The sequence below is a fragment of the Phymastichus coffea genome, unplaced genomic scaffold, assembly GCF_024137745.1.
Source record: "Phymastichus coffea isolate CEN01 unplaced genomic scaffold, Cenicafe_Pcof_1.1 PCOF00143, whole genome shotgun sequence".
Classification (NCBI taxonomy): Eukaryota; Metazoa; Arthropoda; class Insecta; order Hymenoptera; family Eulophidae; genus Phymastichus; species Phymastichus coffea.
The window spans coordinates 258,992-280,812 of NW_026706954.1; the positions used below are offsets into that span (position 1 = coordinate 258,992).

A 21,821-nucleotide genomic window follows, 5' to 3' on the forward strand; every position below is an offset into this window, starting at 1 on the left:
TCTTTTTTCATTTCTCTTTTACACAACTGGAGTAGTAAGAAAAAGCAAAATACAATTCAAATGATATTCTAAACACTGCTGACATCTATGAGATAACGTCTAGAAGTCATGATCGAAACCGGTTTAATTAGGTGAAATTGCTATGAAGCACATAGCACAAGGCAAGTCGAATAAAGATCGGGCAAAAAGAAGATATATTGAATATAGGACTAGCCGCCAGCATAATGTTGGACTCTGAACAGGGACAGAGCACGGGCAGTGCGAGTGACGAATGCGCCTGCGGTAGAGTAGGGTAGGCGCAGCTCGCAGCTGCAAGTGACGTTGGCCGTTAGGCGACAGCTGCTGCTGACAACACCTGGCCTCAGCAGCAGCTACTTGCCATGTACTCGCGGGCTCTCGCTTGTAGCGTGCGCCAACGTCCGAACGCACCTCGAAAAGCCCAGTGCGCTAAATGACAGGCTCGCAGGCACGAGAGAATTAGTCGCACTTGCGATCGCGAGTGGTTGCGCTGACAGTACACGACGGATAAGTGCAGACAGCCCAGTGGCCGCGGACATCAATCGAGGTTAGTGCCGAACGTTTGGAAAAAGCCAAGGTGATTCGCACGCGAATGTTCACGATCACTTGTAGACTGTAGGCGGCGCGCGCATTGATCGATTCGACACACGCGTGCTGTACAAACAAATACTCGTCTCCTTCAAACGGTCCGCCGTGGCCTGCTTACGAGCTAGCTGTTTAATGAAACATAATTACATTATCGCTAATTCTATCAAGAGTGCTGGTGAATTTCTCCGTTACCGCACACACCTTCGAGAGTCTTTGGCGAATATTTGCGTTTATTATACGTCATCTGACGTGTGACTAACGTCTGTAGAGGCCTGATCCAGCCTGTTGAGTTGCAGTCACGCACTAACCATCGACGCATAAAGCAATTAGAGGAGCAAATATCATGGAGCTCGAGCTCTGACCGGCGCTTGTAGTCGGTGAATAAGCCTTCCACTAATAACTGTGGCGGAAGAGCCTATTCGCGCGAACGCGGGCCGAGCGCGGCCAGAAGGCCCTGGCAAATCAAGATTGCTGCGGCGCCAGCGACGGGGCCAAAGCACGTCGAGACGTCGAAGGCACTCGAGACAAGTCCTCGAGCATTCGACCGAAATAGCGGTTGCAGGTGGCGCGGGGCGCAGCTCCGACGGCAGCAGCACTGCGGGCTAGCCCGGTCTGCCGATCCGATGAGGAGGGCACGCGTGCACGCAGTCCACCGCTGCTCGTAGCTGGCAGGCGAGCTCCCAGACCGCAGCCGACAGCGCCGAGCCAACTCCGCTCGTCCGGCGAGCCATGCCCCACGGTAAGTACGACCGGCCGGTCGCGCCCGCGCGCCTGCGCACCGCACTGACCGCCGCTACATGAAAGCGCTTGCGTGCAGCGATAGAGTCGGCGGCGCCGGACCAGGCCGCGGCGAGCCAGCAACCGGGCGCCAGCAGGGCCCGCGAGCTGGGCCTGCGCGCGCAGAAGAAGCTGCTGAGTCGGCTGGCGGCGTCCCAGGCCGGCAAGGCGCTGCTGATCGACGAGCCGACGAGCGCGCTGCTGGACAACTTGCACGCGCTGATGGAGCGCGCTGCCCGCGGCCGGCCCGAGCTGCTGCGCCGCCAGCCGGACAAGGTGCTGAAGAACGTGGTGAAGCTGTCGGTGAAGGTGAGGGTGCGCCGGCGTCGCGCGCCGGCCGCCGCCGCCGCACTGAACGCCTCGCTCTGCCACAGGTGGGCCTGCTGCAGCGCGGCCAGCAGCTGGGCGCGGCCGACGCGGGCCGCGTGCTGGAGCTGCGCAGGGCCCTGCGCGCCGCCGCCCTGGCCGCGCTGTCGTTCTACGAGCTCGAGTTCAGCTTCGACCGTGGCTACATGAGTGGCGCGCTGGAGCGCTGCCGCGCGGCGCTGCAGGCGCTCATCAGGCCCCACCTCAGCGACAAGTCGCTCGAGCGCGTCGACCAGGTCTTCGACTTCGTGGCCCACCCGGACTTCCTCGAAGCCGTCTTCGGCCAAGGTTCGGCGCTCAGGCCGGCGCTGGGCGCGCTAGTGCTCGACCTCGACAAGGCCCTCGAGGCCGGCCAGCTTTGACGCGGCTCGCCCCTCGCCCGTCGATCGAGCTTTCGCAGTTTTCGAGCGACGCCCATCCTCTGTTCGAGCCGTCGAGTCTTATTTGGCTGAGTATAGTGCCGAGCAGACACATCCATATCGATAAGATAATCACGGTCGATGCTCTTGCAATATTTCAGCAAAGGCTTGAGTATCGATCAATTTTTGTACAAAATAGACAGTCGAGGTGCGGTATTTTAACAATAAACGCGATCAAGGTTTCATGTAGTATATAGCGTGTTTGCTGTACCCTAAATAAAATATTTCTAATAACATTGTGCTTTTTATTATTGTCTGTATTATTGTCAAATCAAACATAAGAGAATGTCATTCACCAAGGAAACAATATACCACTGATCTTAAAAAACAACTACAATTTCTTGGGAATAGCTCCACTATTTATTTACATAGTTCCATACACCTACAGGTATAATTGATATTATACGCTTTAGTTTGCTTTTCAAAAAAATTTCATAAAAGTATAAAATAACACACGTCACAAACGAGGATTCGCCTTGCGCAAATTTCACTGCAAGTCATATTTACTGCTTAGTCTCATTCATTTTTTCTGTTTCGTTAAATTTTGAAAATTTCAAACTACTTCTCAGTCAGCTGACCACGCACTTGCTGTCATTCATCTCCATTAAGTTCCTTCTATATAAATATATAGCACACCAAAATATACATAGACGTATTCGATTTCGTCAACGAGTCGACCATTCTTGGTTGCATTTGTTAACAATAAAGTATTTGGTCAAGTACGAACACTTTTCGTTGCGTATTTCATGAGAAAATAGGGCCTGACAAAAGGTCGATCAAACAGAACAATGACATCGCCTTTTACTATCTTGTTAGTATACTTCACATATTTTATAAAAAAGTTTTCCTACGTATTACAAACATAATAAGAAACGATCATTTCATAAGTCAAATAAGAATTCTATATCCCAAATGAAAAAGAATGACAGATCAAGGTTGTTATACGCTTCAGAAAACAAAGGTTTAAACATTTTTTTTAATCGGCAAAAGGAGGCGAAATTGATTTAAATTATATTAAACTAAGCTGATATCAGGAAGACTAATTTCTCCATTTACAGTGCTAGTGATGTCGACCCGCTTTGCGTGCTCTTATCTTCTTTTTCATTTCTTATCATATTAATCAATATATTCTACATAAGTTATTTTTTTCGAAGATGGATTCTTCAATTTTTTTACAAAATACACATCATTGGAAAAATGTTTATTAGCAAAACAGTTCCTGGTATAATTCCTGATTTATTAAACAGAAAACTGATATAAATAATCTTTTAGTTTTTTCAACTTTATAGGTCAAATCACTATTAAACGTTTATCCTATCTCTTTGAATAAAAATTGCGACATCATTATATCAGAACAAATCCAAAGCATAATCTTTTTTTTATTTCGAAACGATCTATTTTCTGCTAGTTCTATGAAATGTGTTAAAACAATACCACTGCAACCTATTTTTTTTACTTTCATTATTTTGAAAATAATGATCTGTATCAATTATGATAAATTGAATTTTTACTATTAAAAAATTTCAACTCGAAATCGTACATGCGCGCTTATTTACTGTCACATAACAGTATGTTAGGTGGCCAGTCCTTAGCCAATCTGATCACAAATGAAACGTTTTAAACTGGTTTTAATATGGCATCCATCGCTTGTTTATAAAGGGAGAAAACATATGTTTTGGTGTGCTTTATACATACTTTGAAGATATTTATTTTTTCTGCTTTCATGAATGATTCTGTTTTTATCATCAGTCTTGAGTGCTTTTCAATTTGATCATCAATCAGTCACATCTCTATTTTACGTTTTAATTTTTAGCTACTAACTTATGTATGTATGTACAATCTAATTTCGCACGATACATGAACCTAAAAGTTCACATTTTTAAATAATGTACTTCAGGGACAGCATTCACCATGTTTTATAATAAACAATAAAGTAACGAATAAAGTACAGCCAAAAGTAGTGCTCGTTGCTCATACTGGAGTGTAGACAACCAATTTTTTTAATTAAAAGAAAAGTTTAACATCACAGAAATATTTTCATACACAGTACTCTTTCGCTTACAGTTCACATTAAATTCAAACTATTAAATTATAATGTAAACCGGATTAAAATCATCTTTTTTAACTGTACAATGATTAAAGCTTTTTCGAGTTCAGTTCTTTATAAATAGTACATTTATTGCATAATGTTAAATATCTGTACTGTTTATGCAGTAAGCAGGACTAACATTTCGAGATGTCCGAATTGATAATTATGCCAATAGCAAAAAAACAATCGATTTCAACGGGTTTAAGCGACATAAATTAAAAAAATTGGCTTGGCGAGATTCGATAAAGAAGAATTATTATTTAAAATTTATAACGTATAAGTTCATTTTCGCATTATAAACATTAACAGCAATAAATAAGAAAAATAACAAATACTCCAAGTAATTAAAAGAAAAAGAATTATGAATATAATAAAACAATATGATTAAAGCTACGAGCACGAGGAAAACTTTCGTCAATGAGGGTTTTTTTCGTACTTGAAGATATCACCCGTATGTCTACGACGAAGTAAAAAATATTTTCTTTGCGAATAGGGGGGTTGTAGTTACATAATGTATTAATTTGTAGTTTCTCTATGTATACAAAAAAGGAATTATTGTTTCGATTGCACTCGATAAAACGCATTTATACAATCACAGTTTATGCATTCTGTTGGTCTTAAAACAATTGTGGCCATTTCTTAAAATAGCGATCAAAAGTTACCTACCAATTCTAACTAGAATTTTCATTTTTATAAAATAAAAATCTCGTAAATTTATGCAAAGACCGTCACATATTGTTGATTTTCCGATTAAACAAGTCTTCTGTTTGCAGCTCTCAAATAGTTGCTGTTATTGGCCATGGATATAATATAATAATACGATGAAAATTGATAATTATGCATGATATTAAAATAAATTAATTTTAATTAATGCAATTTACTCATTATTTCCGTAATAAAGTAAAGTAACATAGTTATAATGCTGGCAAAGAATTTAGTACTTGTCTATCGACGTTTTTCAATAATGTAATCACAATCACTTGGTTTCTTTAATTAAACTTTAAAAAATTAACAATTGAAATTCAATCAATTGATAAACCTGATTAAGGAATTTCGAATTAAAGATGTATGAAAAATGGTCCATACTGTCAATTGCTTATTGAAATTGCAAGGCCGTTTCATTACATACCTACATTGCATAGTTTTGCTGGCAATCTACTCTTTATACCTATGTTTATGATGAGAATATATCTTATAAAATTGAAAATGACGAGTTCCTCGGCATGCAAACAATTTTCATGTAATAAAAATCTTTCCTAGTGAGCTTTGCAAAATAAGCGCAAAATTCATAGTGTGATTTCAAAAGCTCTAGTCCAAACGAACCTAGCTTTAAAATTTAATCTATTTTTACAAGTTAGGCTTAAGGATGTTCGATGGTGTTGTGCGGGAGCGATAGAACGAGCTGTATTCGCCTCACGGCTCGTCCCGGTCCGCTCCTTGCGCACCACCCGGTACAACTTACAAACTCGAATTTCCACTCAAGTTTCATTCAATTACTTAAGATTTTTATCGGTTATCTCGTTTCAAACTTTCCGTCACATTTATTAAAATTTATTCTCTGTGTGTTACGTTTTTGACAACAATCTCTCAATTATTTATAATTTTACGTTCTATAGGTGACTGATTTTTGTGAAGCTGCTCTTTATAAGAGTCTTTGCACAAGAGATCAACTTGTGATTTAATTTTCATCGGAATTTGCCTAGATGAAATGGTGATCAAGGCATCTCAGTTCGTAGAGCGGTTAAGTTAAGCATTTAAAATAAATTAGAAAGTTCCCTTAACCTTTATATAATCATTGAACATCCTTAACGTATAAAAGCACTACACTGCACAACTCAGATTTGCGGCTAATTTTTCTCCGCTTTTATAAAAATAAAACGTCCACAAACTTGACCTGTTCTTCAACTGGATATTGTCACTTTGAAATGCACAAAGTATGAATGGAAAGGAGAAAGTCAATGGACGCTAGAAGCGTACAAGCTCATTGCCATAAACCTGCATAATTTCCATACAAATTTGTCGGGAGTGGACCTCCAGCGCAAAACAATCGAGTCCCCGATGCATCATAGCAATGAGTGTAGATGGCAGGCGTGTACTTAACGTTTTGAAATCCATCTATATAATCTTCATCTGGAAACTATTATAAGAATTTTTATTTCCAACAGATCTCAGTGAAACACCAAAACTTGTGGAGAGTCCGACACAAAAAAGCCATTAAAGGCTCAAGAAAGTAAAATTAAAATTTGAATATGACATGCTGACCTTGTCTCTACTAGGAAAATTTTAAGAAATTAAAAAAAGCTTAATACTGATCAGATGAGTAATGCTTTTATAGAATCGGCTTAAAAAGTATAACAAGAATATCAATAGTGTGTTTACCACATAGCCTTTGGAAGCCTTCAGCATGACGGTTCTGTTAGAATTTATTGATGATTCCAGATATTTCTGAGCCCTTATATCGTAAAACATCAACATTCCAAGCCCGGTACCAATCGTTAAAACGGAACCTTGAAAACTAGCAGATCTTATGCCGCAACCGCTGTACCTGTTTGTATCAAAGTTTATGTTACTGATGTATTCGAGCAAAATAGGACGATATTTAGGGAACATGAATAGTTCTGCTTTTGTAATTCATGATTGCTACAGTAGTGCCCCTGTTTCTCGAGTTAACGTGTAATTTGCAAATATTATTAACATTTCCTGTTCATAAAGTGGCAATTTATTATTTCTGCAACAGCTCTGCACTCTCCAGGCAAATCATCCCGTGGCAGAAGAATTACGACAATAGCTCTTATAGCGAGAAGATCGATTTAAGAGAAATTCTAAACCAAGAACAGCCGTCAGTAGCCACCTCAGTTATAACACAAGGAGAACTATTTTTTATTTTTAAAAAACTACTTGCGGATATGACGTATATATTATTACAATTACTCAGATACTGGAATAACGTAGCCCACTTTTGGCCACTGACCAAGAAACAGAAAATTAACTTACCTTGATGGTACTTTTTTTATCGGTTGTAACGTTCTTGCATCAAGTAGTAATGTATACGATCGGCATCCCACTGCATATAAACCATCATCGTGAACAGCTAAGCATACATTATCTTGGCAAGCTGGCAACTTTCGAGAAATTTTTTGCTTGAAAGATTCGGCAGACCAGATATGAATAAAACAATTCATCGACAAAACAGCTATCTCCTTGTATGCTTTATTGAAAAGTAAAGATCGTACTTTTTGAGCCGATCTACACTCTTTCACAGTAACTGGTTGAATTAATCTATTGGAAAAAAGGACATGACAATTTAATCAGAAAAAAGCGAAAAATAATATGAACAAGCAAAGACGGTTTTACATAATTTTGATAACACTTAACTCACAAAGATATCACCAGACCTTCAGGAGAGCATTTTTAGTTAATCTTTTGAAAAATATTACTTATAGAAAACTTAAAAGACACAGTCTCTTTATAGAGCTTGGGGGTTCTTATATTAAATATATTGAAAAGCTAAGTCCTTATTTCCTTTGCACTTAAATGTTTACCATTGAAGTAAAAACGAAGACATTATTTTTTGTTACTTGAACATTTTTAAACTTCATTTTTTTTTTTTTGAAACTGTGTTTTTTCAGCTTTCAATGTTTTCAAATTCAAATCAGTCTATATGAATTAGAAATATATGGATTTAACTGAAATTTCGAATGTATTTTGAATGGTTTGACTATTTTTTAAAAATTTTATAATGATTTATTTACATGCTCATAAGTGTCAGTAAAAATACCAGTTTCATTAACATTTTACGAATAAAATAATGTTTCAATTTTTTAAAGCCTGCAATTGATAATTTCAAGAATTCGACCAAAATGTTCTTTTAATTTCTATTAGTATAACAGCAGTTCTTAAATTATTTTTGGTTGGTCAAGGTAATAATGGTATGGCCATATACTATTTTGAAAATTGCTTTTTTGAACATAACATGTACAATCAACACTTTTGCTAATATTTATCAAAATGACTTGAAGTATGAAACTTTTCAAACTAAGTATAAATCGTAATATGAAAATGACGATTTGATCGAAAGTTTAAATTAACAAAATTAATTTAATTTTAAGTACAAGGCCACCTTGATCGAAGAATCTCGGAGATAGGGATATGCAATAATATATATCCCTTTCTCCACCGATAAAGATCACCAATAGAAAGGTCAGATGAAAGTTTAAAAATATTTATTGTTACATTTGTAGACGAATATTGAACCATTCCAAAATAACACTGCTATAATGTTACTACACGTTATGTCTTTTCCACTTCGACTCTCATTTGTTTAGTTAATTAATTTAACCTCGATTTCTCATTTATGTACCTTTGATAAACACGTTGCCGTCTTTTACACTTAGTTATTTAATTGCGCGCGCACGCGCACGTGTGTTTGTGCGGAGTTAACAATAGCCTTTTTAAATGTACAAATAAAATCCCTAGTACATTTCCTTTTTTTCACGCTTCTTTTAGATATTCTACCTTCTAGAATTTTTACGTAAACGGAGCAATTTCATTTCAGCTTTCTATTGGTGACTTTTCAATTGCAGCTATTTTTTATTCAAAGTTAAATAAGAACGTAATTGCTAAATATATTATTTACAGCCTTGCAAATCACAAAAGATATCTACGAGGTAAAACTGAAAGACTTCCTAAATTTCATTAAAAGCGGGTTTCCCCAGGTTTGGTGATTTTTTTGTTAATTCCTATGAAATGAAAGAGCTTAACTAATTGTTGTTTTAGAAACTTCATTTCCCTTCAAATATTTTTGAAAGCGATTATTATCAATACCTATGAGATGGTATATCCGCTTTATCGGGGGCCTCAGATAAATCACTATCAATCTGCCACAGAGCCATTCGCGTATCTTTTGAACCCGAAACTAGAAATTCATCATCTATCCAACACATATCGTAAACCCAGTCTTGATGCCCAGATTCTCCTACGCAAACGGGATCTAATGTTGGCAGTCTATAAATTGCTATTTCCGTACTGTTCCGTCCTCCAGTCGCTAGCAAAGTTCTGAAATAAAAATATCTGCACTAGCATATTGACTTACAAAAATGCAACTTTATTAATCGACGTTACAATACCGCGAGGGATTTATCTGTACAGAATGAATTCCACATTGCTGCTCTATGTTTCCCGGACCTCTGGACGAATTTTGTCTACCATGAAGTGATGGAATCTGATCTAATTTTTGCGTAGCAACGTCATAGACCATTAGTTTGTTACACTTTGTGCCAAATACAACTTGTCTATCACTGAGCCACTGAGAACAAAAGACTTTATTCATGTTATTCAAACTAACGGAATATTCTTTGAACAGGTCGTGACTTAATATGTGACGAGAGCCAAATTCTTGGTTAATTTTCCGAATTTCTCTTGTATTAGTTTCTCTCGATCTTACGTAATCTACGAAATTGAATGACGTTTTCAAAAATTGCTTGCCATCCATAACAGACTCCTCTTCATCGTCACTCGATTCATAACAAACAAAATCGTCTGGTTTGTCGGATTTCCTATTCCTTTCTTGTATCATTTCGAGCCTACAAAATAAAGAAAAAAATACGAGTTAATAACGATCAGTAATTCAGAAGATTTGATTTCTTCTAAAACTCTTTCACCTTCTGGCTCTTCTAGCTTCCAATCGAGCATTGTTTGCACAAGATGGCTTTCTACCATAAGTTGTTATACGCTGAGTTTCTGCCATATCTGTAATATAGTTGAGCGATAAACCCTCTTAGCAAATGTACGATATCGATTTTGCTACATCGAAACAGAATCTTGTATGATTGCCAGTTGTATCATGCACCACCCTGCGGATATATTCTTTCCGCGTGCAAATTCCTTACTTTGTAAGCTTGCACTCGTGGTGCTAGTTAGTTAGCTAGTTATTATCACTTCAAGAACTACGTTCATGTGGAACGCTGCAGTGAAACACTAGTTACCTGTGCGCATTAGTGTGGCTTAAGTATTGATGATTGATCTATTAGGGTTGTTTCTATATCCGATTCTGATTCGGCGAGATACTCGCCCGTTAGACTATCTCTATGTTTTATCTAAATTTCTCGTTTTGCACCAGCTATTCATCGTTATTTTAAACTTTGAACTTAGTGGCACAATTATTGATTTATCATCTGAAGTCAGGGTGATCAAATAAATTTTTCTTCCCAAAATTCTTTCCAACTATAATTGCTATATTGCGAACCGTAGATCACGTTCTGATCATGTACGGTAATTGATCGAGAGATTGTTTTGTTTTGTCTTTGAAAAGGGTGAATTTTCACGTAACCGGAGCGTCGACAATTACTTTAAATATAGCAACTATAGCTGAAAAAGATCCTAGGAGAAAAATGTAATTGATTAGCCTTGCTCTAAATCATAAATTGATTGCGTGAACTGCGGGAAAGAGCAATCTGCCAATTCAGTTATTGATTTCTCGCCTATTTTCAACAGTTTGACAACTGGGTCTGAGATGAGAGATGCAACAATTTGAGCAATATCTCAAGTTTCCTCATTTACAATGCCATGCCTATTAGTAGTGCCAATATATTTCATAAAAACTGGACAGACTTTTATAATGTTGTGAAAAATACACGTTACCCAGAAAAAAAGAGTTCAATGAACATGCAGCTCTTTCTTGCAGTGATTTGTAGAACTTACTGAAAGACTGACGAGCGAGGCTCTATTTTTTCCTGCAATAAAGCTGATTCCTCGACAATTGTTTACAGATGCAATGTGCAACAGTGCAGCAGTGCAGCAATGCAGCAGTGCAGCAATGCAGCAGGGCACGAACAAGTTGAACTATCGAATACGGACGAGAGTGTCTACGTTGTGCAAAGCTGAGCAGCTGGAGGTAGGTGACGGGTCTCAGGACGACAATGAGGCGAGGCAACCGGGTACGGTGAAAAGCTCGTAAATGCGCTTGGCCTCAGCGACGAGCGAACAGCTGAAACGACTCGGAGATTCCGTCAGAGACATTATAGCAATGGAGACATACGCGCACGCTGTTATCCGCACTCAGTGTTCTCTCTCCCTCGCTTTCGCTCTCAACTCAACTTGTAGAGTCACAGCACTCCCAGCAGCCGTTTACAAAGCGAGTGTGGCCGCCATGTTCAAACCAAGCATGGCTGGATGGCCCTCACCTCAACAAGAGCCAACAGCACCCGCGCAAGCGAGACGGAGCGAGCAGTTAGCGAACTGCGCGTGCGCGCTCGCGGCATATTTATTAGCTAGCCATCGCATAATTATTGAATGCTGATGCATTTACGTCGACCCTTTCTGCTTTGTCGTGGATCGTGGAAATATAATCGATTCTAATTACGCTCGTCTGGAAAAGCGGTGCTCGTCAACAAGTCATCTCAAGAGAAAAAATGGATCGTTCATTTAAAAAAGTCAACACGTGACACTATATATTCAATAATTATAATTCATGATCAATATACGCTAATTCCGTAACCGATGATGGCGATTAAATGTTCTTTTATGATACATCGTTCAGTAGAATTTAAAAAGAGGTTGGAATAAGCAATCTAAATTATGCATTAAAACTGTTGAAATCAATATTTATTAGTTCATTTTCTTCGAAGAAACTGTATTGTCTGCCTCGGTTACATCGTCTAGCAAAGAGCTTGCGAGAGCGAGAAAAACAATGCAGAAAAACTATGCTGCAAAGTTAAAGCTCGCGGTTTCTCGAAATCGGTAGTTACACAAATCGACAATGTCCTCCATAATATGCCGATCAATTTAATATTTTTAACATTGACTGTAGCACGTATGCTTTAGCCGTAAGTAACCTAAGTCACTATAAAAAAATAGTGACTTGCATGATTTCGACATTGTTCATCCCATAATGGCATGTCAGCTGATCATTCAATTAGGCTTCATTGCTGTAGCTCGAGCGATCTTTCACATTTGCGACTTGCGCGCTAACACCCTTAGCGCAGATCAACCGACTATAATTTAATTAATTTGATTGGTGCGATCGCGTGGAATATACTGCTCCGTATTGTCAAGACACGTGCTGGTACTGCAGGCGGCACAGATCTGAGGCGAACTTCGAGCAGTGCGCGGTCGCTAGATGGGCGGCAAGGGCGGTCATAGGAACCGCGTGTCATTCCACGTTCGGACAACGATTCCTGATACCTGTTCGACGAGTGTTAAGCGCCCGGTGGGCCAGGCACACTATTATCACTATGATTGCCGGTTCGTGTGCCGGGAGGCCTGAATTTTGTACGAAATAGCTATACATGCTACATGACTTTTCAAAGAGACAGTGCGACACCGTGGCCGTAGCTATTACATTTTGTCAGACAATAACAGCGATATGTCTGCTAGTTTCTTCAATCATACATTAACGTCGATGAAAGCATCCTTGTACTGGTGCGACTTCATATTCCTACTATTTTATTGCAGATTAAACCAAGTGCGAATTTGGAAACTTGAGCGCCCTCGTTGAACATGTTTTAATCTGGACAACTATTAACGATTCCTGCAACCGTTATCAACCATGCAATTATAAGACTATCTCATGTAACATCAAACTCAAGCTCTAGTGAATGAAGAGCTTCGAATGCGCTATTTTCGCTTACTTAGTTACAAAAGTATATACAGTGAACGGGAAAAATTTGGTGCATCTTATCCCCCCCCCCCCTAAATACTTTGCCTAAACGAAACATATAGTTGCTACTTAAAAACATTAATATTAATATTAATTATAATATTAATATTATAGCCCAGATTACGACTAATCAATTTATCAATTTTGGAGCATTCTATCCAGCATTTTCCTCACAAAATATTAGTAATGATTTTGAACTGTCACTTGTGTTTTTGTTTACGTTGAAAACAAAATATTAGCGAACGTCATAACCAAACAAGTTTTATTCCAACTTTGAACAAGGTATTTATAAAATGCTTTACTAATGAATTAACTATTACAGATCATCAGACATAAAAAATCAATTACTGCTATAAGTAATACAGAGGTTCGACTCAACATATATAATGAACGATGTTGCGCACTTTAATAGTACATTACGATACAAGTGCGGGAAAGTAGATTCTGGTCTCGTGTGGCGTTTACACCCGAGCGAAGCGAGGGTGGAAGGGGACACGAGACGAGAAACTCTTTCCCGAACATGTGCCGTACCGTATTTTTTGATACGACGTGTGGAAAGTGCGATTTTCAACGCACGTTTTCTGCCGAGCGTGCGGGAAAGACGCACTTTGCGCACGGAGTGTCGAAAAATAAATTTCATAATATACGTTATTCAGTCTAGTCTATCAAAGGTTATTTTTAATTGTTAATCGTGATACGCGTTTTTTACGTATATTCAATAAAATTATATTTATTAACAACGTCATATAAGACAGTGCATTCAAAAGAGAGTTTCTCATTTTCTGTTAAATAAATTCAAACTTATGCACAATTTATAGACATAATTTCAATTATTCGCTTCAGTTGATTTATTATTGACCTTTCCTCAATAATAAATACTTTATTAGTCAAGCTTTATACAATAATTTATCAAGGTTGGTTTCACCTATTTCTTTATATTTTTTATGACGAAACCGTTAAATAAAAAGCTTTAAAATTAATTAGTCGTGATCTAGACTGTAACATTTAGTAATGTTAATTTTTACAAGTACCAATTATGTTGCGTATAAGCAAATCATCTACATTTACTAGTATTCTCTAATTATAGAGGTAAAAAATAACTTAACATTCTTCTTAAAAATTCGACGTTTTGCTAAATATGTTTTCAGCCTCTTTAGGATAACTAATACTTGTCACGTATAAAACTTTTTGCTTATTAATAGCTAGTAGCTTGTCGATTAAGAAATTAGAACGAGAACAATTTGCCGATATTCTTTATTAATATTTAGGCCTGTAATCGTCATTGTAAAATGCATAACAATTGTTATTGTTCTATCATCCTTTAGTTCTTATTTGATAATTGTAATTTTTATACATGTTTGTTATTTGCTACGTTTTGCTATAGTATTATTTAGAGTATATCCCTCATTTTACGTATTTCTATTTAAACTAGTTAATATTTTCAAATACTTCTTACTTTTGTTAATCTCAGATAGTATAGCAGCATACGGCCTGACCAGGTCCGGCGCGTCATTGATTACGTATTTTTACGTATGCCTATAGAAAAACATGGAATACAGCAGATGTCCACTTTTATACTGTGGTATATCGTAGACTAATTCTATATTATCTATATGGATTAATAAAATTATTCACATCACAAATAATGAAAGAAATCTAATTTTTATCGTAAACCGACTCGACTATAATTCATTGCGTTAAATAATACATTTGTTCTATTATTTCTAAAAATAATTTTATTCGATTGTAAAACAGAATTACCTACTATACAAATATTACATTCAAAAACTTATTATATAGCAACATATTTTGTCGTATCACATGATTAACCCACCATTTAATGCATTTCTCTGTAGTAAAGCAATAGTTCCTTCAATGATCAAATCTAACCAAATTGTCGTTTTTCAAGATTTCTTGAGTATATCAACAAACATGTGCATTCGAATGAATGGGGCTTTTCGGATAAACGCGGCTAATTTAACAAGTTCAAAACAAATCACATCAAATGAGCTTATTTGTTATCTCTGTCACTTTAGCAAAGATCTGATCCTAAGAGCATTTCTTCCAAATATCTGATCAGATTCCGCTGCTTCTGAGAAAAAATGTACTATTTGCTGTACATTTTTAAAGCTCGGTAATTAATGAGAAGCCATCTTTATGCAATTTCATATATTGGCTTTATAGATATTCATAAAATTTCTTGGCTAAAAGTTAACTAAAAAAGTAAATCGAGTCTAAAACTTTTTCAAGATTGAAATCGCCTTGTCGCGGCACTCTTGCTAGAGTTTCATTCAACTTAAGTTTTCGAAGGTTCTGCTGCATTGCCTTGGCGTTGCTCTTTTTCTCCTGTTGGGTTTCACTGTAAACCAATGATGTATAATAATCGTTATTATAGTGCATGCGTACGTGATTTAAAAGAAAAAAAATTCAAATGACAACACTTTTACTAACAATTGATCGAAACTAAATTTGTTGATTAAAAACCTTGATAGATCTTCTAAAATAGGTTCTGAATGTAAGGCAACGAATTGCTCTCGGCAAATCTGAAAGTAAATGGTTTGTCTTCATTTACAAATATTCCAAAAAATCATTATTAGTTAATTAGTTGCGCTGCACATACTTTGTTCATTATTTCTACAGAACATGGATGCGTCCAGTAGCAGTCGTGTACAGATACGTACATAATGCCAGCACGTTCACAATGGATGCTTGTAAGCATCATATGACTAGAGTCGAGCGAGTGGACGAAATTTGGGGCAAAAGCATTTTTCTGCTTCATCATATTAGGCTTCCTGCAAGGAAATGAAGTTAGATTGATGTTAGCAACAGAGACGAAAGAACAAATAGAAAATCAAAAGCCGTAGTAAAATGTACAATTACCGATAAGAGTCCGGAGAAAAGTACGTATAAATGGTTTGATTAGTTGGTGGTTGGCAAAATTTACTGTACGGTTGTACCACCGGCAAACCCAGGGGAGTTACCCATTCCATGTTTTGCTCGCGACTAGCGCACACCAGACGAGCACACTCTGTAAACCAATCTTGGATCTCCCTAGCGCTTTTGAACATGGTTCTAAGAGTTTGGAAGGTCTTTTGCACAAGGTATATCGAGGCTGGCCACAAATGCTCTTGAGGAAAATCGGGCATGTCTGCAAGTACGCATGAGCGTCATTGTGTTTTCGCACACTTGCACTTTCCAACATACGATTTACTTACCTTTTAATTGTCGAGCAATTTGTAATTTGGCCCCAAACCAGGTGACTCCATAAACTGTCGTCATGACCGTTTGTTTGATGACTTTTCTGCGGATGAAGCCATCCAAAATTTTCGCTACCTGGTTACCCTCGGCAGCGTCCTTTCTACGCATATCGTCCACCTACGACAGAATTAATGCGGCATTTCATCTTTCTCACTGTCTTATTGACCACTCGAGCTTTCAGTTCGGGTATTATAAATACAGAAAGCCGTCAAATACCATCGCTGCTACGCTACTGTATACATCTTGCGGAGAATCGTAAGGATACAAATTAACACTCTTGGCACCGATTTCATCTCTGCCTAGAGCTGCATAGTGTTGCAGTCCATTACAGCTGCCGTCCTGATGAATTGGAAAACCCGTTTCGTACTTCTCAGGATCTGGCGACTTGAGCGCAGCCGCTATTTCCATGCACGCTGCCAGAGTTTGCCATGGTTCTTCCGACGTCGACCACCACATGGCGCCCTGTTTGAAAAGCAAGGTACGCGTAAACTCACGAATTCGGGATAGTGAACGTGAATGGCAGGCTTACACTCAACGGCTTTTCAGCGCTATCGAGAATTTTATCCATAATCTCATCAGCGTATCGCAAGCGCTCGCTAATTGGATCTCTTTTCTTGAATCCAGTCAGATTGATCGCGTGTAACTTGAGCCAATCGAGACCTTTCGGTCCCAGGGGTTTTTTCAATGCAAATACCAGCATCGACCTGGCCAAGTCGGATCCAAGGTGATTCAAGTGGGGTGGCACAGGGTAAACGCGACCTCGAAAGTCCATATTGTGCGGCAGCCAGAATATATCATTCCTAAACTGAAGCGATAACGATTGACAAGAAGTACCGATGGCCCATGGTCAACAGAACCATTATCTATTCCCACGCGACTTACGTGATTCGCCAATGACAATCGGTATAAAGCGTCACACCATAGAGAGTACATTTCGTTTTTTCTTCTCTTCAACTCAATTCTGGCCTTGTCTATTTGTCTCTTCTCTGCAGAGCTCGCGCACTTCGGCGCGGGCAAAATAGCCTTGAGAACCGAAGGAGGCTGAGGCATGTTCAACTTGCTGGATCCATTGTCTTGAAACACCTGCGTCAAACGCGTGCATCCTTGGTTATCTACTAGTAGGCAGCCTTTAATTGATACTCCTTTGATCATTATGTCTTACCTTAATAGCAACGTCGAGAATAGGAGAGTTGATAGCCCACGGTATGGAGCCTAGTTGATTCAAACTGTCCAAAGCTGGAAAAAGCTTATTCACTGGAGTTTTACGCAATAGCTCCCACTGCTGAGCCTAGCCGTTAATTACAATGCAATCCGTCAGTATTCCTTCAGATTCGCTCGCGAAATCGTAGGATAAATGTATTACTAGCTAGCTTACCCCAGTGTGATTAACTCGAATTATCTCGGTGTCTGTAACAATGTATCCTCCGCTACGTATGTTTATCCAAGGACGAGGTGGACACAAACACGGCACCAGCGTTGTATCGAACGCCAGAGTTTCCGGTTGCGATTCTCTGTAAAGTTTGGCTACAAGAGGGTGCGGCTTTACCTGGCAAGCAAGAGTAACCATTCATTCAAGCGGTATTTTTATCGATTCCAAGGGAAGCTACGTAGCTAGTGCAAAGTACAAACTTCTTCTTTCAAACTGATTCCGCAGTGTCGAAATATCTTGAAGAATGCCGATACATGCTTCGCGTGCGCATTACTTTTATTTTGCTTCAATATGTTGCTATCGATTTTAATGTCATTGAAAATAATATTATATAAAAATTTGCCAACACTCAAGTGTACATAGTTTGGCCATGTTGGTACTGCGGCGCCAATTGTCACGCCATATTTATTTGCTTCGTGTTCTAGCAATGTCCATTTAACGCGTCCATTCAGTTTGTCTTTTCTACTTAAAAACCAATCGCAGTATGCAATATAAACCTCTGAAGTTTTCTCGTTAGTTCCGTTCTTCTCTTTCATCTTCGCCTATGTATTTTAGTTAGATGACAAAGATTATTACAAAACATTGACAAATTCAATGGCTAAATGCTACAAAGTACCGACTTACCTCGTACATCTTGAACACTTGACTACCAATTACACGACATAATGAATAAAAGGGTAAACTGTACATTTCTGAGCCCATTCCTAATTTTTTTATTTCTCTCATGATTATAGAAACGTAGTCTTCCGGCTTTAAAACTGCTAAATACGGAAAAAGTACCAATTTTGTGGATTTCCTAAATTTTTCACGATTCCTTAAGGCCTCAAAATGCCTTTTGAATGCGCTGAATGCAACTTTTTCCCAATGTTTTTCAATACTACACAATGTATTTCTCTAACAGAAAATATTTAAGTTATTAACATTTATTTTCCATTGCATATTCTACTAAAAACTTACATAGAATTTCACACTATGACTTGTAACTTTCTGCTTTGAGATGTTTTTAACTACTAGTTCACCATCAATTTCGGCTTTAATTTGCTTTTTCAATCGGTCTTCTAGGTCAGATAACTTTAACAATCCTTCTACTGTACTTGAAGGGGTCGTCTCTTCTTCGTTCAGTCTCTCTAATAGTCTGCAGTCATATCTAGTATCCGGTGTGCTGTAAGTTGGTTTAAATTGATTGCCCAGCAATTTTATAACATCCTCAACGAATACCCTTTGGTCATGGAAAAACATAGACTTAGTTATGATGTCATTGAAAGATATACCATCTTTAATCATTTCTTCATGAATTTCTCTCGATAAATCTGTCAATCAAAATATTTCTGTGAATTTAATATTTCTTGTTTATATAGGGTAAACTAATGTCATTAATATGTGCTAGAACTTACTCAGTTTTGTTTGATTATCATTATCCAATCGTCCAATACATTCATAGACATATGCATATGTTTGAGCATTGAGCTTGAAATTGTGTTCTCTCAAAAATTGCAATAATTCCAAGATACCTTTTAAGTCTGATTTCGATGCCAATTTTTCTAAAAACAAATTAAATAGAGAAACATCATTTATATACAACAATTTTTTCTTGTTTCTCTTTTTTTCTGCAAAGCTGCGAAGAGCTTTGAGTGCATATTCTGGGTTACTACTATTTACGCAAGCACTGATATATCCTAAAAGTACTTTATTGAATTGTATTAACCTCTCTTCATAGATTAGTGCTTCTCTAGCTTTTTTTTTTTCATCAATTATTTTTCCTATCGATTCTTCTTCAAAGTGAGTCAATTCCTCTCTATTAAACAGATTGTAATGGAACAAATAAGATTACTAATTGATAAACTTGGAATTTATCAAAAAAATTGCATAAATTTGTAGAATTTACCTTGTAGAAACTAAAGCATTCTCTGTATCAATCTTTCCAGAATCACGCATAGAATTCAAAAGCGATGAACTTTTAATTAATGCAATTTCATCAATGATACCAGATGACTTCAAATCTTCTATAAGAATTTCACTTTCTTCTTTTGTATTTTCTTCATCTAGTATCATCTCATGATTTTGTTCAATTATATTAGTATCCTTCTGAAGATAAACAAAGCTTTTAGTCCAAAACAAGAACTTACAATTTAACAATAATAATACAATACCAAGCTAATGAAATATATATGTCACTTACTGCTGGGTCATATATTTTATCCACAGAGTTATCTGAGCTAGTAACAACACATTTATTTTTCATTTGATTTTTTCTCAATAACTGCTCATCTTTTATTTTGTGTAATTTATCTAATGTGATATCAGGTTGATCAACTAAAATAGAAAGTTGGGTTGCATTGAGATGCTGTATTGCTGCTTTTCTATTGCTAGTTATCGAATCTGTGACTGTATTATTTAAATGAAAGACAAATATTTCTTTTGCAAAAAAATAAATACATGGATTAAGGTAAGCCAAATGTAATACCTTCCACAAGTTCTGCATATTTTTTAACACGTCTTTTAAGCTTCCTCTTTGTTGTGGAATTCAGCATGACAGTATTAATAGTTGTTGATTGATATCTAGCTTGCAAATGTTGCCAAGCTATATGAACATAAATACATGCAAAAGAAGAAGTGAATAAATTAAAGTAATTAATTGAACGTCATAGATATGATTTACATGCTGAGATGGGAAAAAAAACATGTCTGCATCGAGGATAACCTAACCTGTAAATTAAACCATCTCACGAGTAAACATTCAATGACAGCATTAAAAAATCAACTGAACTCAAACTAATAATAACATGAATAATCCACAGATTTTTATCATCAACAAAGTCTTACATTTACATATATGTTTCATCGCTGTACTCACATTTCAGCATGTAGTAATAATGACAAAAATTGCAATAAGAGCAGGTCCTGGGAGCATATTGAATACCTTGAGATTTGCAGACATTTTTTATAGTAATACCGGGTAACTTTAATAATCTATACATTTTATCAAATCCCTTCACACTGGCGAATCATTAAACGTCAGTCAATAAAACTGACTACCAAATGATCGCGGTACTTCGTATGCATTGTAGCCATTTTACATAGCAAACCAGTATATTTTAGCGCACAAATTTTCAATGTGTGTGTGTGTGTGTGTGTGTGTGTGTGTGTGTGTGTGTGTGTGCGTGTGTATGTGTGTATGGTGTGTGTCTATTAAGCAAAAGAATAACACATGCAATTGTCACAGGGTAATGAATTTGTATAAACAAAATATAATTTTATATAAATGCACAAAAAGACCAATTTACATTATCTATATTTTATCAATTTTTTCAAATCAAATTTTTCTTTCGCATTACGATTGGTGAAGATGAAAATTCATTGCCTGCGATTTTTCAATTTCTGGCAAATAAATTAGCAGCGACTGAATTATACGGTCGCTCTTTTCATCTTTTCGGTTGTTTCGGCCGCTATGACTGGTCCCTTACAAGTACATACTATGCATTTGAAGCTCAGTAAGAATGAGTTATATAAAATTTATGTTAGTTTTTAATTACAAGCATTTTAACGTATAAATTACTTAAACATTGTACTATTATTTTCATTTTATCATTACTTCCAAAACTCCATGTATCCCAACATTGCAATTGTCATAATTGTCATATTTCAAAATTTTTAAAACAATATTTAATCCAATGCGATACAAATATTTATTTATAAATGTGATGACTGTCCATTTGATTAGTTGTAGAGTAAATTTACTATTCAATTAGTTATGTAAAATATGTGAAAGTAAGTTTCAGCATCCGTGACGTTTTTAGGATACATTTCACTACTTTCAAAAATTTGAAAACTTTTTTTCATATTACGAAAAATTTAGACAATAACGTAAATATACTAACTTTGTAAATTTTTGATCATAATTATCATTTTCTATGTGTGTGAATCAGTATTGGATACTTCTGAAATAAACTCTCAATTGTTTCCAAGTTTCAGCAACGGATTTAGATTTAATTTAAATTTGATTTAATTTTCAGCAACAGATTTCAGCTTTAGATTCATGAAGTTTGAAATTTCATTGAAAGATTTTATTCTAACTCTCTATTGTAATCGTGTCGATAACTAATATTATTACTCCTAAAGAGAAAAAAGTGAAATATCCATGAATAGTTTAATTCGCTTTGTATTAACATCTTTAATTTTGTTATTTAATATATTGTAATAAACGTACCGTTTGCATATGTT

The 21,821-nt window shown here is 37.0% G+C and overlaps 3 protein-coding genes across 13 annotated transcripts; 1 reads left to right on the top strand and 2 right to left on the bottom strand.

The window, feature by feature from the left end:
* Positions 1-244: 244 nt before the first annotated feature.
* LOC131672122 (tumor necrosis factor alpha-induced protein 8-like protein) lies at positions 245-2,404 on the top strand. 3 transcript variants are annotated; one of them, XM_058949120.1, is made up of 4 exons: positions 245-565; positions 903-1,345; positions 1,424-1,692; positions 1,758-2,404. In XM_058949120.1, the coding sequence occupies exons 2-4, from the start codon at positions 1,336-1,338 to the stop codon at positions 2,109-2,111; spliced, it is 633 nt and encodes a 210-aa protein (XP_058805103.1). In that variant the 5' UTR covers positions 245-565; positions 903-1,335; the 3' UTR covers positions 2,112-2,404. The 3 variants fall into 3 exon arrangements, with proteins under 3 accessions (XP_058805103.1, XP_058805105.1, XP_058805104.1); XM_058949122.1 differs by having other exon boundaries at positions 1,160-1,345; XM_058949121.1 differs by having other exon boundaries at positions 1,169-1,345.
* Positions 2,405-2,550: 146 nt separating this feature from the next.
* On the bottom strand, positions 2,551-11,428 carry LOC131672121 (DDB1- and CUL4-associated factor 12 homolog). Of its 4 annotated transcripts, none has more exons than XM_058949117.1 (8): positions 10,957-11,428; positions 10,242-10,825; positions 9,918-10,005; positions 9,384-9,839; positions 9,082-9,312; positions 7,252-7,536; positions 6,637-6,802; positions 2,551-6,394 (listed from the first exon to the last, which is right to left on the bottom strand). In XM_058949117.1, exons 2-8 carry the CDS (start codon positions 10,249-10,251, stop codon positions 6,239-6,241), a joined length of 1,392 nt encoding a protein of 463 aa, XP_058805100.1. In that variant the 5' UTR covers positions 10,252-10,825; positions 10,957-11,428; the 3' UTR covers positions 2,551-6,238. The 4 variants fall into 4 exon arrangements, with proteins under 4 accessions (XP_058805100.1, XP_058805098.1, XP_058805099.1 ...); XM_058949115.1 differs by having other exon boundaries at positions 10,242-10,865; XM_058949116.1 differs by having other exon boundaries at positions 10,897-11,428.
* Positions 11,429-14,028: 2,600 nt separating this feature from the next.
* On the bottom strand, positions 14,029-21,685 carry LOC131672117 (DNA-directed RNA polymerase, mitochondrial). Of its 6 annotated transcripts, XM_058949104.1 has the most exons (19): positions 21,675-21,685; positions 20,455-20,570; positions 20,065-20,181; positions 19,780-19,985; positions 19,486-19,685; positions 18,995-19,395; positions 18,558-18,910; positions 18,225-18,494; positions 17,801-18,142; positions 17,547-17,717; positions 17,334-17,459; positions 17,054-17,254; positions 16,701-16,976; positions 16,388-16,633; positions 16,129-16,288; positions 15,794-16,061; positions 15,534-15,705; positions 15,365-15,456; positions 14,029-15,272 (listed from the first exon to the last, which is right to left on the bottom strand). In XM_058949104.1, the coding sequence occupies exons 2-19, from the start codon at positions 20,462-20,464 to the stop codon at positions 15,125-15,127; spliced, it is 3,759 nt and encodes a 1,252-aa protein (XP_058805087.1). In that variant the 5' UTR covers positions 20,465-20,570; positions 21,675-21,685; the 3' UTR covers positions 14,029-15,124. The 6 variants fall into 6 exon arrangements, with proteins under 6 accessions (XP_058805087.1, XP_058805086.1, XP_058805082.1 ...); XM_058949103.1 differs by lacking the exon at positions 21,675-21,685 and having other exon boundaries at positions 19,780-19,913; positions 20,455-20,648; XM_058949099.1 differs by lacking the exon at positions 21,675-21,685 and having other exon boundaries at positions 19,486-19,682; positions 20,455-20,648.
* Positions 21,686-21,821: the final 136 nt, after the last annotated feature.

Coding starts and splice junctions, on each gene's coding strand:
- LOC131672122 (XM_058949120.1), top strand. Junction 1,693..1,757: donor TGGTGAAGCTGTCGGTGAAG/GTGAGGGTGCGC, acceptor GCTCTGCCACAG/GTGGGCCTGCTGCAGCGCGG.
- LOC131672117 (XM_058949098.1), bottom strand. CDS start 20,578: ATGTATAGATTATTAAAGTTACCCGGTATTACTATAAAAAATGTCTGC. Junction 16,977..17,053: donor GATTGTCATTGGCGAATCAC/GTAAGTCGCGTG, acceptor TTATCGCTTCAG/TTTAGGAATGATATATTCTG. Junction 15,457..15,533: donor CTGTAGAAATAATGAACAAA/GTATGTGCAGCG, acceptor ATTTACTTTCAG/ATTTGCCGAGAGCAATTCGT.
- LOC131672121 (XM_058949117.1), bottom strand. Junction 9,840..9,917: donor GAAGCTAGAAGAGCCAGAAG/GTGAAAGAGTTT, acceptor TTTATTTTGTAG/GCTCGAAATGATACAAGAAA. Junction 6,395..6,636: donor AGGCTTCCAAAGGCTATGTG/GTAAACACACTA, acceptor TTCTTATAATAG/TTTCCAGATGAAGATTATAT.